The following is a 15629-nucleotide window of genomic DNA, read 5'->3' as shown; positions in this document are numbered from 1 at the left end:
ATTAAGGCTTAGTTGCTCACCAAATCCTCCCCTTGAGTGTGTCACTCACAGAGGTAGTTAGATTGTAATCAGTGTGCTATAAAACTGTCCATCAGGTACACTGACAGTGGGTCCTCCCGGGATGTGCAAGATTAGCCACTCCCTGTGCCCTGACTGGGGACATGCAGCATGAGTTACAGAGCTATTTGCACATGGCTGTTGCTTATGCTGGGCTTGGAGGTGCCCAGGAGAGGCCAAGCTGCGAACCAAAGCTGGCTGCCACAGTTGCTGAGCCTGGGCCCACTTACCAAGAGATATGGGACATGCCAAGTCTAAATGTTGCTGGTTTGGAGTTTGTGAGTGTTTAAGACATTTTAGGAAAGTCTGCAGAAGGAACCAACACAGGCAGTTTATATGGAAAAGCCCCTGGAAATGACATGGTGAGTCCACAAGTTGAGTGGGATGGGGTCTCAGGGACTCACTAGGGTGGGGCCAATTGTATGAGCCAGGTTGACAGAGACACAGATAATAGCACTGATCTTCTGCTGAGGGGTGGTCTCAGAAAAGAAACAGTAGTCCCTGCCATCATTTTTGTCTGGCAGAAAGGTAGCCCTCCAGCTCTTGCCCTGATGCCAGATAATTCAGTTCCTCCCTGTATGACTATGCCTTCTGAGCTGCTGCCCCAGTGCCAAAAATCAGAGGAAGTGAGTCTGAGTAAGTCTGTGTTTGGGTCCTTTAAGAGGAACACCTGGGACTCTAGAAGCCCTCCCTTTCACTCAGCCACACTCCCCTCTAGTTTTTACAGCCAGAAATAATGGGGCCTGTTCTTCCTGGTACTATAACCCTGGGCTGGGGCCTAATGTAGGGCTGAGACTTCTTGCTCCTCAGGGGATATCTCCACAATTGAGATACCCCTCACAATTTTTATCCAACACACATGGGCATGGAGCCAGCCAATTCCATGTCTCTGCCCCTCCTATCAGTCTTGATATGGCTTCTTCTTTAAATCCCTAGTGGTAGGACTTCCATTTAGCCAGGTTTCAGGAAGTTGTAAATGATAGTTCAGTTGTAATTCTAATGTCGTTGTGGGAGGATTCAAGTACCACATTTACCTATGCCACAACTTTGACTGAAAGTCTTATAAGAGTTTTACTTTGATGATGAGTCTTTGATTTAATTAGATACATTTTTAAAAGGATATTTTATTTATGTTTGTAATAATCTTTGAAGACCTAGGAAATAAAATTTCTGCTTAATTCATCATTTTCTATAACAGAAAAAATAATATAAAATAAAATAAAGTTCATATGGAGAAAATAATTTATGGCACCTAAGCTTGAGGTATTTTGATGATGATAAAGGGCTTACTTTAAAGGGAAAACAGGCCAAGTTTTGTACCAAACAATGCCACAAGAGTGACAGAATGATTTTTCAATAGATTTGGTTTAAAGAAAAAAAAACAAGTATCAATATAAAGACATTGTTCTTCTGGTTTGCCTTATTTTTTTTCTTTAAATGATATCCTAATAAACCATATATTTTGGAAAGTGGAAAGAAAATCTCTTTGCTTGAAATCAGAAAAAGAAGTGCAACATAGTGGTTTCTCAAAGCCTTGCTAAGGATCTCATACTTTGATAGTTGAAACCTTGACTCTATGATAATGTCTTTCTTTGGAATATGTAAATTATCTTTAAATATTAATGTTCAAGTCCTAAAGAGACTTGTGGTGAATGGGAACATATAATAAATTTCTTCTTTTGCCATCTAGAGCCTAAGATAAGTGTTCTTATTATATCTTTGAGGGTTCTGGCAACCATCTCAAGAGTATGATTTGGGGGAAACCTTAATGAAAGGATTATTTTGTGTGTGTGTGTGTGTGTGTGTAATTTATTTATTTATTTATTTTTTCAAATACATTTGTCTCTGCCTACCCCCCACCACTTTCCCTCCCTCAACTCTTCCCCTTTGGTTTTTTCCATGAGTCCTTGCTATATGTTCCTTGACTTTCCCCTTCCCTCCCTTTTCCCCCCCGGCTCCCCTCCCTCCTTCCCTCTTGTCTCTGTTGGTTTCTTTTCCTTTCAGTGTTGCTGGTCTTATTTTCCTTGCATCTTTGTATTGTTGGTTAGGTTCCACTTACAGGTGAGATCATATGATATTTGTCTTTCGCCCCCTGGCTTATTTCACTTAGCATAATGCTCTCGAGTTCCATCCATGCTGTCGCGAAGAGATTATTTTTAAATGTATGTGCAGAATCAAGGGAACCTACAAGAGAAGCAGAAGCACTCTGGGGCTAACAACAGACAGAGGCTTCATCAATCCTAGGCCTGAAAGGACAAAGAAGGAACAAATTACCCTAGCCTGGGGAGACTTGTAACTGAGGGAGAATACCACCCAATAGGACCTGTGGACTTCAGTACAGGGACGAAAAGATATTAGAATATAAATATCCCAACTGCTCTCTCCTTCAGATGCCTCCCAAACCCACTCAGAAGCAAGAGGACAAGAAAAACCATTCAATGCAGTTCATGGAAGTCAGCCTCCTGGGCATAGAGCATGATGGTGAATAGACCTGGAGAAGAAAACAGGACATCCAGCCCTCTGATATCGGGGTTTACTGCTGCCCTACCACACAGGCAAAGATGTACATATGTCCTAAATGTATGTATGGCCATATTTATACTGCATTTTGATTAACGTAAAAAGACAAATAAATCAAATTGAAACAAATAGTTCAAATTGATTAATAATAGTTCAATATAGGTAATTGCCAAATCTCTACTTCTATGGTTCTCTATGACACACTAGTACACACACATGCACAAAATTATGTCTTGAGGTGCAGATGGCTCAGATATTGCTTGCCTTCAACCATTTAACAAACCCAAGAGACACAAGTGAACTAAATCTTTAGGAGACTTAAATTTTTTATTTTGTACTAGAAATGACTGTTTAGTGGTTCCCCACAATGGGTACTTATGGAAGAACTCACCATATTTTTTAAGTGTGCTCTGTGTTACAAGGAGGATAGTTTTCCTCTGCATTTATGCTATGGTTAGAACTTATGGGTATCTATTTACAGTGGAAGAACTGATATAGAACCCTTATTCTTCACCTTCTTGGAAAGCAGAAAAGTCTAATCTTCATGCTAGCTTCCAATCATAGAAATGCTTTTACCAGTAAGGAGATAGGAAAAATTCAGAGACCTTCATATAATACCCTGCACACACAAAGGATTCCTAGGTAATCAACCGAGCTTTCAGAATTGAATAGCACAGCCTCAATAGCTATTCTGCTTATGTGATTCGATTTATGACATAAATGAGGAAACTATTCATCAAACACCTACTGTGGGCAAATGTTAAACTCTACGTTTTTTGACACATTTACTCTTCCTAATATTCCACATTTTAGAAATAAGGGCACTGAAGTTTAGGAAAATTACATAATTTATTCATTACCCTTAAAGAAATGCAGTGAAGATTTTAACCCATATTTTTCTGACTTCAAAGACATTCTTTCAACTAACTTACACTGAGAATATAAATTTTGATCCTTTGTTTTTTAAAACTTTACAATATTGGAAAGTAGCCCATTATTATAATAAAATTATAAAATCATAGACTTAAATGGGCTCAATAGAACTTTGGAGTCATTTTGTTACTTGAATATATATATCAAATGCTGACCCCACATGTATGTGCCACTTAACTAAAACACCCCTATTAATTGCTTCTAAACCACCTCTAACACACAATCATCCCCCTTCTCAGCACCTGTTGCTCATCACTATGCCTTTACAGATTTATATGCACATAAATTTTTTTTCTGATCAATTTACCACATGCACCCCATGTGGACCACATTCTGACTATTCCGCTCAACTCTCCAATTTATATTGAAATAACCTTCAAGTTCCCAGAATATAAACATAAACTGGTTCCCAAAACAATTGTAAACTAGGCTCAATGATGTCTCTTTGGAGATCTGCCAAATGTGAAACATGTGAGCCAATGAGGAATGTTCCCAAAATGGTGCAGGTGGAGGTCTCTACTCTCCTACAGGGTTTCTGTCCTCCAAGAAGTACCGCTCTTCACTCTGCCTTATTTGACTACCATTGAGTCATGCACATCACAACACAAGCGCACCGAAGGAGCTTCAATCTGAGACTCCAGGTGCTCCTCTAAGACGGCCTACTGTCTTTCCAAGAAATGATTTATGAACATCAAAACTCTGTAAATATCAATCATTTCCCAGTAAACAAGGAATAATTCATTTAAAATAATGAGAAAGCCCTTTGCAAACATTGACTCTGAAATGTAGATTATATTCATTTTAGAAGCATCAGAGAAAATTCAGCACAAAATAAAGTTGTGGGAGCAAGGAGGAAATCAATGTTTTTTATATGAAACTTTAACAAAGAAACAGTCCAACTAAGAAAAATCAGACCTTTTTCACACAAAAGTCTCAAAAAAGTGGGGAAATCCATGATTTGACCCTCTGCTCTGCTAACTTCAAATAAAAGCTACCATAAGTCAATAACCCTCATACCTCAGAGAACTGAAGAGCTTGTTTAGTTTTTCAGGGTTTAATACCTTTCCTCACCCAGACCTAGTTTTCTCACTGTTTCCTTGTAGTGTAATAATGGGTCAAGCTGCACTGAGGTGTGTTGTTATATTCTATAAATTATATTTTTAGAGAAATATAAGCCAATTGGAAACTGTTCTAAGTGTACAATAGAGAGGATTCTCTATATAAAAACTCCTGGATTTGAGTGTAAAGGGATTTTACTCTCCTTGGATTCTTCTCGCCCTGTCACCACTGAACTGAGAGCTTCATGATATAGAGTGTGTCTGAACTCAAAATTTTTTATAGTAGTGCCAAATGGAAAAGCTTGGGAAATACTGAATTGGGGGGAAGTAATTATTGTTGCTTTCTTGTCTACTTCCTGCAAAGGCTGCGCTCTCTCCCCGTTTCTGTTCAGCTTTTCATAGGTTCTCTGCCTCTGTGTCACCCAGGGCACAGTAGTAAATGGCAGCATCTGCCACCTGCACCTGGAAGATGATCAGTGAAGAAGAGAATCGCTCATATGTCATTTTGTAGCGTCCCTGCTGAGAAGGCCTTGAGCCCTTTACAAGGAGTCTTGGCGCACATCCTGGGAAGTGAAGGTACCAGAAGAAGTCGTAAGCATTGGATATAGAGTGATTACAGGAGATTTCCACCACAGCTCCCTCTGGAGATACCACAGAAGAAGGCTGAAATACTTGGTCCTTGCTCTCTGCAACTGCACAAAACAAATAAAGAAGAGTGAGCTTTATGCTGCTATATGCTTGTCAATGGCTTTTTAGGTCCAGTGAGTATTAATAAATATGGCTTCTTCATTGTTTTTTTAATTAATCCAAAATTTAAAATAATGGCATACACTTTTCCAAGACCAGACAGTGAAGGAGCTTACTTACCCTTCCAGAGAGAGTTGAGGAGGACCCCCAACCACACCACTTCCAGGGTGCTCCGCAAAGCGATAGCCATACTACAGCTGGTCCCAGGCCTCAGCTGAATGTGTGGTGCTCGCCAGCGGCTGATTTAAGGCCTCCTGTTTTGCATTTTCTTCTTTGTGTCAGTGACATCATCAGCCAGAATCTGTGAACTGTAGAAGTGACTACAGTTGCGAGGCTGCTTAAGAGTGACTTCAACAGTGCTTTGTTCTGAGCAGGCAGTCTTAAAAAGGAATGTAGCCCTTCAGAGGTCACCTGAGTTGTGCAAATTTAATTGCTGAAGAAGCTTGCTTCCTTTTCCAAGGGTGACAAGAGAAGTCACCTAATTGATTAAGGACTACTTCATCATTCATAGTAAAGTGATGTATTCACACAGAAAGTATATTGAACTTATAACATGTGATACGATGACATATTAACATGTTAAAAATAATGTTTATGAAATCTTAGTAACTGATAGATGAAAGATGGATTTTTTTTTTGAGGCACCAAAACTGCTATGTAAACACACTCATCAAAACGTGTCTCCTTGCATTCAAGGTGGCCTCTGGAATAAGTATAGAAAAAAATCTCAGTTACAATTTTCGGTAACCAGAAGAACCTGGGTCAAGGAAGACCCAAAAGCTGCATTTAGAGATGATCTCTTTTGCATGGTACTTATCCTCATTTTGTAGCCTAAAACTGTCCCTGTTTGTTGTTAATGCAGGGCTCGATCGTTCTTTCTCTGGATTTTATTGTTTTATACAGATTTTCTTGGTGTTTTATTTGCAAAAGTAGAGTAAAAATGTTTGGTGGCAATTCAAAGTTTATATAGTAAAGAGTTTTTAATGTGCACCACCACCTAGTGGACTACATGGAAACTGATAGAAAATCATTTCCCCAAGCAGCCTGGGTGAGTCTTAGCTTTGCACAGCTTGAAGAGATTTCATTCCCTTTGCTTTTTTCAAACTCTCATTCTTATTCAACTTCCATGGGATATAAAGGTTGTACACAGGAAATAACTGCCTTCTTAGAAAGCTTCTGGTTACCAAAAGATGTTCTTCATTTGGGTGAGTGGCTATTTAAACACATACTACCATGGAATAAAATATTTCTTTCTCATCCTAAGATAGTTACTTGATTCATTTCCTTTCCGTTTTCTTCATTTTTTTTTTAAATAGTCTAACAAGTCAGGAGAAATTAGTTTCTTCCCTAATGTTTTCTCTTTTTTCACTGGGCTATTCCTTAGTTATGATAAGATGGTTGTTTAGGTCCAACAGAGACTTTTGTTTATATTTATAATCCCAAAAGTTTCCAAAACATACAAAACTCCAATATGGCTGTAAAATGAGGATGAAAAAAATCAAAGACAAATGGATACAGATTTCTTTAGTGAAAAGACTAATGTCGAAACTGTAACTAAATTGAACTCTGAAATTTCTGACAACTGAAGCATAAAAGGAAACACAGTTATACAAATAAGCTCATTATGTGAGCAAGCAGCTTCTTCCAGAAGCCAAGTGGTATATAGCTATAGACAACTTAAAACCCTCTTTAGATTACTGGTCATGTGTCCCTGGTTTGAAGTTTCTAACTATTGCAAAATATTTTAGCCTATGCTTCCTCCGCATTAACTTATGCAGTCCCCTTGTGGTGCACTCATAGGCTGCCTCTAACCCCACCTACACAGCAGTGAACAAAGTTTTATATTTCCCCATATTAAATATGTGAGAACTTCTTTGAGGTATGTGTCCAGCAAGAATTGTCTAATCATAGTATATATTCAATTTCACTGACTAAACATTCAAACTAGTGATAGCCATTTACACTTCTACTAGCAGTGAAGGAGCATTCCAGTCTCATCAATCCTCAACATTTATATTAAAAAAATTACAAAGTGGCCTAAATTTTACCAATATGCTGAGTGTAGAGTCTCATTTTAATTTCTATTACTCTGAATATTAGTGAAATTGAGCCATGTGTTTTCCTTTCCAACATTATCTATTCAAAATGATTTGCCCAGCTAAGAGTGCCCTAATATTTCACCTAGGGCTGGCCTGGAAGCTGTGAATGAAGAATTGAAAACTAAGGCAGAGTTGTAAACTTCCTGGCTAAATATTGAAGGAGTGCCCAAACCTGGGCACGAAGCCTATAGGTTCCAGGCTTAATCTCTGTCCAATCATTAGCTGACCTCTAAGCTAATCAAGTAGAAATGCCCAGAGCCACATGACAAAAATGCAGACTTCACAAATTAATTCAGGAAAGTCACTAAACAAACTGACAGAAGACACAACAAAAAACAGCAATAACAGCATACCTCAAGGGGATGGAAGTGGTGGTTTCTATGTTATATTATTTTAAATGTTTAGTTTTCAACCAGAAAAATGATAATACATGCAACAAAACAGGAGGATATGGTCCACACAGAGAAAGTGTCAATTTAAAAATAAACTTGAAGAGCCTACATACTGAGCTTAATAGGCAAAGATTTTAAATGAGCTAGTTTCAATATGTTCAAAGAACTACAGTAAATCACATATAAAGAAATAAAGAAAAGTATAAGAATTATGCCACAGCAAATAGAGAATATCAATAAAAGATAGAAATTATTACAAAAAAAACAAAAAAATACACTTAAAAGGACTGAAATTATAAAAACAATTTTCTCTTACCACAATGGAATGAAATTAGAAATCAATAAAAGAAGAAAATTTGGGAAAGTCACAGATATGTGGAAATCAACACAGTTCTAAATTAAATAATGAATCAAAGAAGAAATTACAAGTAAAACTTGAGAATAACTTGAGAGGAATGAAAACAAAATCTCACAACAAAACTTAGGCAATACAGCTAAAACTTATGCAATATTTATGCAATAGAGCAGAATTTACAGCTGTAAATACCTAACTAATAAAAAGAGAAAATCTCAAACCAATAACCTAAGTTTACATCATAAGAAACTAGAAAAACAAGAGCACACTAAACTCAAAACAAGGATAAGGAAGGAAATAGTAAAGATTAAAATAGAAATAAATAAAATAGAGACTATGAAAGAAATAGAGAATAACAAATGAAGCCAAAAATGGGTTCTTTGAAAACATGAATACAAGGGACAAACCTTTAGCATATGGACCAAGAAAAAAAAGAGAACACTAAAATTATTAAAATCAGGAATTTTATATTAAATTTTTAATATATATTAATATATAATAAATATATATTAATATATAAAATATATAATTTAAATATAAAATAATATATATTTTATATTTAAATTTTTAAAATACTTAAATTTTAAATTTTAATAATTTTAATAATTTGGAGCACTACTACAAAACCTTACAGAAATGAAAAAGACTATAAATGGAATACTGTAATCAATTATACAGCAGCAAATTTGGTAACCTAGTTGAAATGAAGAAATTTCCAAAAACATAGATTACCAAAATAAAAAAAATTAAAGGAAAATGTGTAAAGGACCCATGGACAAAGCCAAAGTGAGGAAGGATTGAGGGAGGGAGGTGGGGGAGGGGAGCAGGGAAAAGTGGTGACAGGAAGGTAGAGACAAATGTATTTGAACAAAAAATAAAAATTAAAAAAAGAAAAAGAAAATTTTGCACTACAACTTTATAAGCTCAGTAAAGCCAGTTATAACTAAATACAATGAAACATAGTAAAAAAGTCTTTTTAAAAATAAATGCATAGCTAAAAATGAAAAAAAAGAATAAAATTAAAAGCGATATTTAAACAAGAAATTGTAAATTAATATGGTTCATGTTTTTCCTAACACAAGTGTTTCTTTTTATTATTGTGTATATGTGTGTGCACAAGCCATGTCATACCTTGGTTACATATAAGATAAACTATTTTCTTATATCACACAATATGTTGGAAAAAATATTAATTATATTGCCTTTATAACAAAGATATATGCCATTTGAGACACAAGATTTTTTTCTACCAAATTCATTGTTATCTTGGTTCAAAGAAAACATTAAAACTAGCACACAAACTATATTTAGCACGTTTGAAAACTATACACTAACAGTATAGATTCCCACTTCCATTCCATGTGAAAAGGTAGCAGCATAAAGTTCACCAGCAGATGGGAGAAGCCTGTCTGGGTTATCTGTTCTTCTCCTCCAGAACCATGAAACTTATTTAGAAATTGTAAAGGCGACAATGATTTATGACTTATGCTTTATTAACAGATGTATAAGGGAATAATTTAATAAAATATTAATAAGTAGGATGAATTAAAATGATATAAACTATCATAACTGATTCAAGAAGAAATAGAAAATCTGAATAGACTTGTAACAAATAAAAAAATTAATTTAGTAATTTTAAAAGTATCTCACAAATAATCCAATGTGGTGGTAGAGTAGGTAGAAGTTACACTCCCCTCCTCCCAGGACCAAATCAGAATTACAATTACGTTATAGAACAATCAACCTGAATAACCAACTGAGGACTAGAAGAATACAAGTCTTACAACTAAGGACAAAAAGAAGCCACACTGAGACTAGCAGGAAGGGCAGAGACATGAAAAGGGCTCACCCCACACCCACATGTGGCAGCTGAGACCTGGGAAGGATATCTCAGCTGCAAAGATCCCCATGAAGAACGAGGGTCTCAACCCCATGCAAGGTCCCCTGCCTGGAGCGCCAGAGCCAAGAAGCGGAGTCCATATATCATCTGGGTGTATAAATCAGTGGGGATTGCATCCACCTGGGAGAGACAGAAGTTTACTAGAAATTCAGGCACCCTCTTAAAAGGTCACTTGTAGGCACTCCCCATGGGTTCCAGCAGAGAATTGGTAGACCTGAGAAAATTGGAGTCATACAGGGGAAGATTAGGTTATGTGGCTTTGGGGAGTAGGCTAGAGGGAGAACCACCATTGTCCCTGTGCTTAGCCCCTCTCCTACACCACACACAGAAGCCATCTTTTCTGGGCCAAGTATTTTCCTCCACACTGGCCTGTGGATATTCATTGTCCTCACCCTGCTGACTTTCTGTGGCCCCCAAAGTGCCAAGAAAAGATGCTCAACATTGCTAATCATCAGAGAGATGTAAGTTAAAACCACAATAAGATACCACCTCACACCTGCCAAAATGGCTATCATCAATAAATCAACAAACGACAAGTGTTGGTGAGGGTGAGAAGAAAAGGGAACCCTCGTGTACTGTTGGTGGGAATGCAGGTTGGTGCAGCCACTGTGGAAAACAATTTTGAGATTCCTAAAAATTTAAAAATGGAACTGCCTAATGACCCAGCAACTTTACTTCTGGGTATACGTCCTAAGAAACCCAAAACACTAATTTGAAAGAATATATCCACCCTATGTTCATTGCAGCATTTGTTTACATAAGCCAAGAAATGGAAGCAACCTAAGTGCTTATCGATAGAGAGTGGATAAAAAAAAGCTGTGGTACATATGCGCAATGGAATATTACTTGGGCATAAAAAAGAATGAAATGTTACCATTTGTGACAGTATGGATGGACCTAAAGGTGTTATGCTAAATGAAATAAGTCAGACAGAGAAAGAAAAATGCCATATAATTTCACTTACATGTGGACTCCAAAGAGCAAAAAAAGAAAACAGAAACAGACTCACAGATACAGAAATCAGACTAGTGGTAGCCAGGATAGAGGGGGGTCAAGGGCTAGGTGAAAAGGGTGAAGGGATTAAGAAGTACAAATTGATACTCACAAAATAGTCACAGGGATGTAAATACACCATAGACCATATAGTCAATAATATTGTGATAACTATGTCTGCTGCTGGGTGGGTACCTGAAATATCCAGGGAGACCACTTTGTAAAGTATATGATGGTCTAACCACTGTGCTGTGCACCTGAAACTAATACAAAATAATACTGAATGTAAACTGTAATTGAAAAAAAATACTTTTGAATCTCACAAAGAAAAGCCCAGGCCCAGATGGTTCCATTGGTAAATAGCACTGAATGCCTAAAGAATGAACCCCAATCCTACACAAACTTCCAAAACACAAAACAGGAGGGGGCGTTTCCTATCTTACAATTATAAGAGAACAATGCTGAGAACTTTAAGAATTCTTCCCAAGACTAATTGTCCTAAAACTTCTTAAACTACTCCTTTGCATTTTTCTCTCCTGACTTTTCTCCCTTTATTTGGGCATTCCATAAGTTTCCATTTCCAGGCTTCTACCTCCTACTCTTTATCTTTCAGCAGTACCTGTCATTTCAAAGACAAAACTTTGGGGAAGTAGGTGAAGCATTTATTTTTAAGTAACTAATCTGACAGGGATCTGAAATCAAAACCATAATTCTCAGAGGTTTTTTTTTTTTTATTATTCTCCCAAAAGTCACCTTTAAGCACTAAACAGGTCTCTGGGGTATAACTAGATTTTGCAATTCTCCCCCCCGCCACCTCCCAGATGTGTTCTGTATGCATAGCTTGGTTCATTGCCACACTTAGTCACTATGTAAGTTAATCACCTTATAACCACAACAGTTTTAATAAGGTCCACTGGGGAACCCAGCTCTCTTTGTTAACTGCTATTCTTACCACAGAGAAGCATTTAGAGACCAGAGAGTAATCAGTGAGAGCAACCGTTATAATGAATGGCTAGAGGTATCCTCTGGTCTTATCTGTGATGTTGGCATGGGCCAGAGGAACACAGGAGATTAATTTAAAAGTTGAATTTTCCTCTGGGTCATCTTAATATGCAGTCCTTAATGACCTGTAATTTGTCAAAAGTAACCAAACTCTAAGCTTCTTCCTTTCCTGAATTTTATATGTGTTTCAGTTATAAACACCTAACCTCTTGAGTGCCATTTGACCCAACAAAGCAAAAGCAAATTACTACACCACAATCCTACTCCTTTGTGCATAGCTCCATTCATCATTAAGAGAAAGCACAGTATGCAGAGAGGATAGACTATGGTTAACTACTTCACCAGGGCCCTGTGTGGGTAGTTGGTCCATACAATTCACTTACTATTTTCATTTCCAGCTGAATTTGTTTGTCACCTCAGGCCCAACTAGGGATGTAATTCAAGATACTAAATTCTCATCATTTGAGAAATTTGGAATTGGAGGAAGTTTTAGATTAGAGTCTGCCTGCTGCAGCCCATTCATTTCATCTGGAAAAAAAAAATAAGAGATTGCTTTAATTGAATTTTGATTAAAACAATATTATGCCCTATTATTTCTCCCTTTGAAATTTTGAAATCTCTAATAGTTTTCATTTCCTCTCCATTCTCATTGCTATTGGTCTCATTAACTCATGCTCTTAATGCTTCCACAGCTTTCTTGCTTTGGCTTCCATATACCAGTCATTCTTATTTCTAACCTATGTTGCATATCATTAACAAATAATCTTCCTTAAAAAATATCATTTCCCTGGGCAACAGGAAATTGCTCAGTTGGTTGAAGCATCCTCTCGTAAACTGAAAGGTCACAGGTTCTATTCCCAGTCAGGAAACATAGAACATGCCTGGGTTGCTGGGTCAGTCCCCAGTCAGGGCGTATATGAGAGGCAACCAATCGATGTTCTTCTCTCACATCAATGTTTCTCTCCCTCTCTCCTTTCCTTCCCCTCTCTCTAAAATCAATAGACATGTCCTCAGGTGAGCATTAAAAAAATATGTTGTTTATTATATGATAGTTGCATCTCAGTAAGGTTGTTATGAAAAAGAGAAAAGGCTTTCTTAACTAACCATTATGAGATCACTGGTACCTTTAAGGGAAAAGGTTCCATAGATAGGTGTTATGAACTGAAAGTTTGTGTCCTCCTGCACCCCAATTTATATGATAAAATCTTAACCATCAATGTGATGGTATGTGGGGGTAGTAATCAAGTTAGATTAGATCATGAGGTGGAACCCACATGATGTGATTAATGCCTCTATAAAAGGTGAAGGAGACACAGGATATATATATTTGAGATCTCTCCTCTCTACCATGTAAAGATACAAGAAGAAACTTCTTACCAGACACCAAATATGCCAGCACCTTCATCTTGGACATCCCAGCCTCTGAAACAGTGAGAAATAAATGTTTTTTTTTTAATCACTTGGGCTATGGTATTTTTGTTATACCAACCCAACAGACTAAGACAGATATACATCAGAACCCAGAGAATGTGAATCAAGAGGGCAGAGGAGTGAGTGGAAGTCACACTGACCTCCTCCCAAGACCAAGCTGGAATTATAACTAAATTGTGGAGAAATCACCTGGAACAAACAACTGAACAATAGTGAGGCTTAAAACCTTGGGGGGGGGGGGGGGGGGGCGGGGAAAAGGAAGGGAAGAGGAAAGTCAAGGAATATATAACAAGGACTCATGGACAAAACCAAAGGGGAAGAGCTAAGAGAGGGAAGGAGGGAGGGGGCAAGGGAAAGTGGTGGGGGGTAGGCAGAGACAAATGTATTTGAAAAAATAAATTAAAATAAAACTAGAAAAAAAAAACAAACCTCAGAGACAAAAGAATCAGCTTTAGCACAATCTAACTGGTAAGGAGTGTGGTAGAGACTCAAGAAGGCCAGTGGGGTGCCCATGGGTGGCAGCACCAGAAGGATATTGAAAGAGCCAGTTGGATCCCCCTGAGAATAGTGGGGTCTAAACCAAAAGCTGGGATCTCCAGCCTACAGCACCAGAGCTGAAAAAGTACACAGAAAACAGCCAGCTGTGAAAAACAGCCAGCTGTGAAAAACAGCCAACTGTGAAAAACAGCAGGGTTGCTCTCTGCCAGAGACAGGCAGCTAGAGATTCAAAAAGCCTTTTAAAGGGCCAATGAATAAATTTTCATTTGTAGCCACTTACCCTGGTCTCTGGCAAAGGCAGGGGGCAGAGTAAACTAGAGACGCCTGAGGGGAGACTGGGGAAGGAGGCTTCCGGGACCGAAATGAGAGAATAGCTGGAGGGATCTCGGTGCTGACTCATCCCCCATAGGGCAGCAGCCATCTTGCTCAGGCAGAGACCACTCCCCCTGAGCGGCAGCAGCATCAGAGGACCCAATAGCCCCATCACCAGGTGGGATTCCGCCCCATCCTGTGCAGTCTAAGCTGCCTGCTGAGTGCAGAGTGTCAGCCACAGATAGTAGATCCCTGGCTAAAGGGGGCACAGAGTGGTCGGGGGACACTTGAGGAGAGACTGGGGACAGAGGCTTTGGGGAGAAAACAGAGAGAGTAGCTGGCAGGATCCCAGTGCTGACTCCTACCCCATAGGCCAGCAGCCATCTTGCTCAGGCAGAGACTACTCCCCTGAGCAGCAGCAGCATGAGAGGACCCAATAACTCCACCCCCAGGAGGGACTCCGACCTGCCCGGACCTGACTAATCCAGTCTGCTGAGTGCAGAGTGACTAGATTAACAGCTGAAGGATTCAGCCACAAACAGTAGATTCCTGGAAGTCTCTAACAGACTGCCTAATGTCAGACAGGATCAACATCTGACATCATCAGAGGCAGATCCAGAAAGAAAACACAATGGTCCCCTACCATAGAAGTTCACACCACAAAGTCAGGAAATCAAGACAAATCAATTTAAGAAGCAGAAGCAAAAACAGAAGAGTGTCACAAATAATGGAAAGACAATAAATACTCCCCAGTTGAAGGGAATGGAGGAATCTCCACAAAGAGAACTAAATGAAATAAAGGCAAGAAAACTATTACATATTGAGTTCCCAACAATGGCTCTAAGGAAGCTCAATGAGCTCAGTGATCTCAGAGAGAACTACAAAATACTACAGGGAAACTACAAGGAACTTACTGTAAACTATATCACCATGAAAAAGGACATATAAACTATTAATAAGACACAAGAGGAAATGAAGAATACAATTTCTGAATTGAAGAACACAGTAGAAGGAACGAAAAGCAGGCTAGATGAAGCTGAGGATCAAATCAGTGAGCTGGAGGACAAGGTAGGAAAAAAACTCCCAGAAGGAGCAATAAAATGAAAACAAAAAGTCAAAAAGAATGAAGAGGTATTTAGGGAAATGCAAGACAACCTGAAATGTAATAATAGCCGTATAATAGGGATATCAGAAGGAGAAGAGGATGAGGAAGGGATAGAGAACCTGTTTGAAAAGTAATGATGGAAAACTTCCCTAACTGGAGAGAAAAAGTCACACAAATCCAGGAAGCACAGAGGGGCCCATTCAAGAGGAACCCAACGAGGCCCACTC

At 38.3% G+C, this 15629-nt stretch overlaps 1 gene segment (V, D, J or C); it reads right to left on the bottom strand.

Moving 5' to 3' along the window:
• Positions 1-4964: 4964 nt before the first annotated feature.
• Positions 4965-5505, bottom strand: LOC129071909 (T cell receptor alpha variable 2-like). The segment is given in 2 exon segments: positions 4965-5260; positions 5436-5505. Coding segments are annotated over 2 exon segments (366 nt in total).
• Between the last annotated feature and the right edge of the window lie 10124 nt (positions 5506-15629).

This window comes from Pteronotus mesoamericanus, unplaced genomic scaffold, assembly GCF_021234165.1.
Source record: "Pteronotus mesoamericanus isolate MK-2021 breed Mesoamerican mustached bat unplaced genomic scaffold, CSHL_Meso_final contig_272, whole genome shotgun sequence".
Taxonomy (NCBI): domain Eukaryota; kingdom Metazoa; phylum Chordata; class Mammalia; order Chiroptera; family Mormoopidae; genus Pteronotus; species Pteronotus mesoamericanus.
Note: the sequence above shows the minus strand (reverse complement) of the source record. Positions and strands in the feature narration are given on the sequence as shown.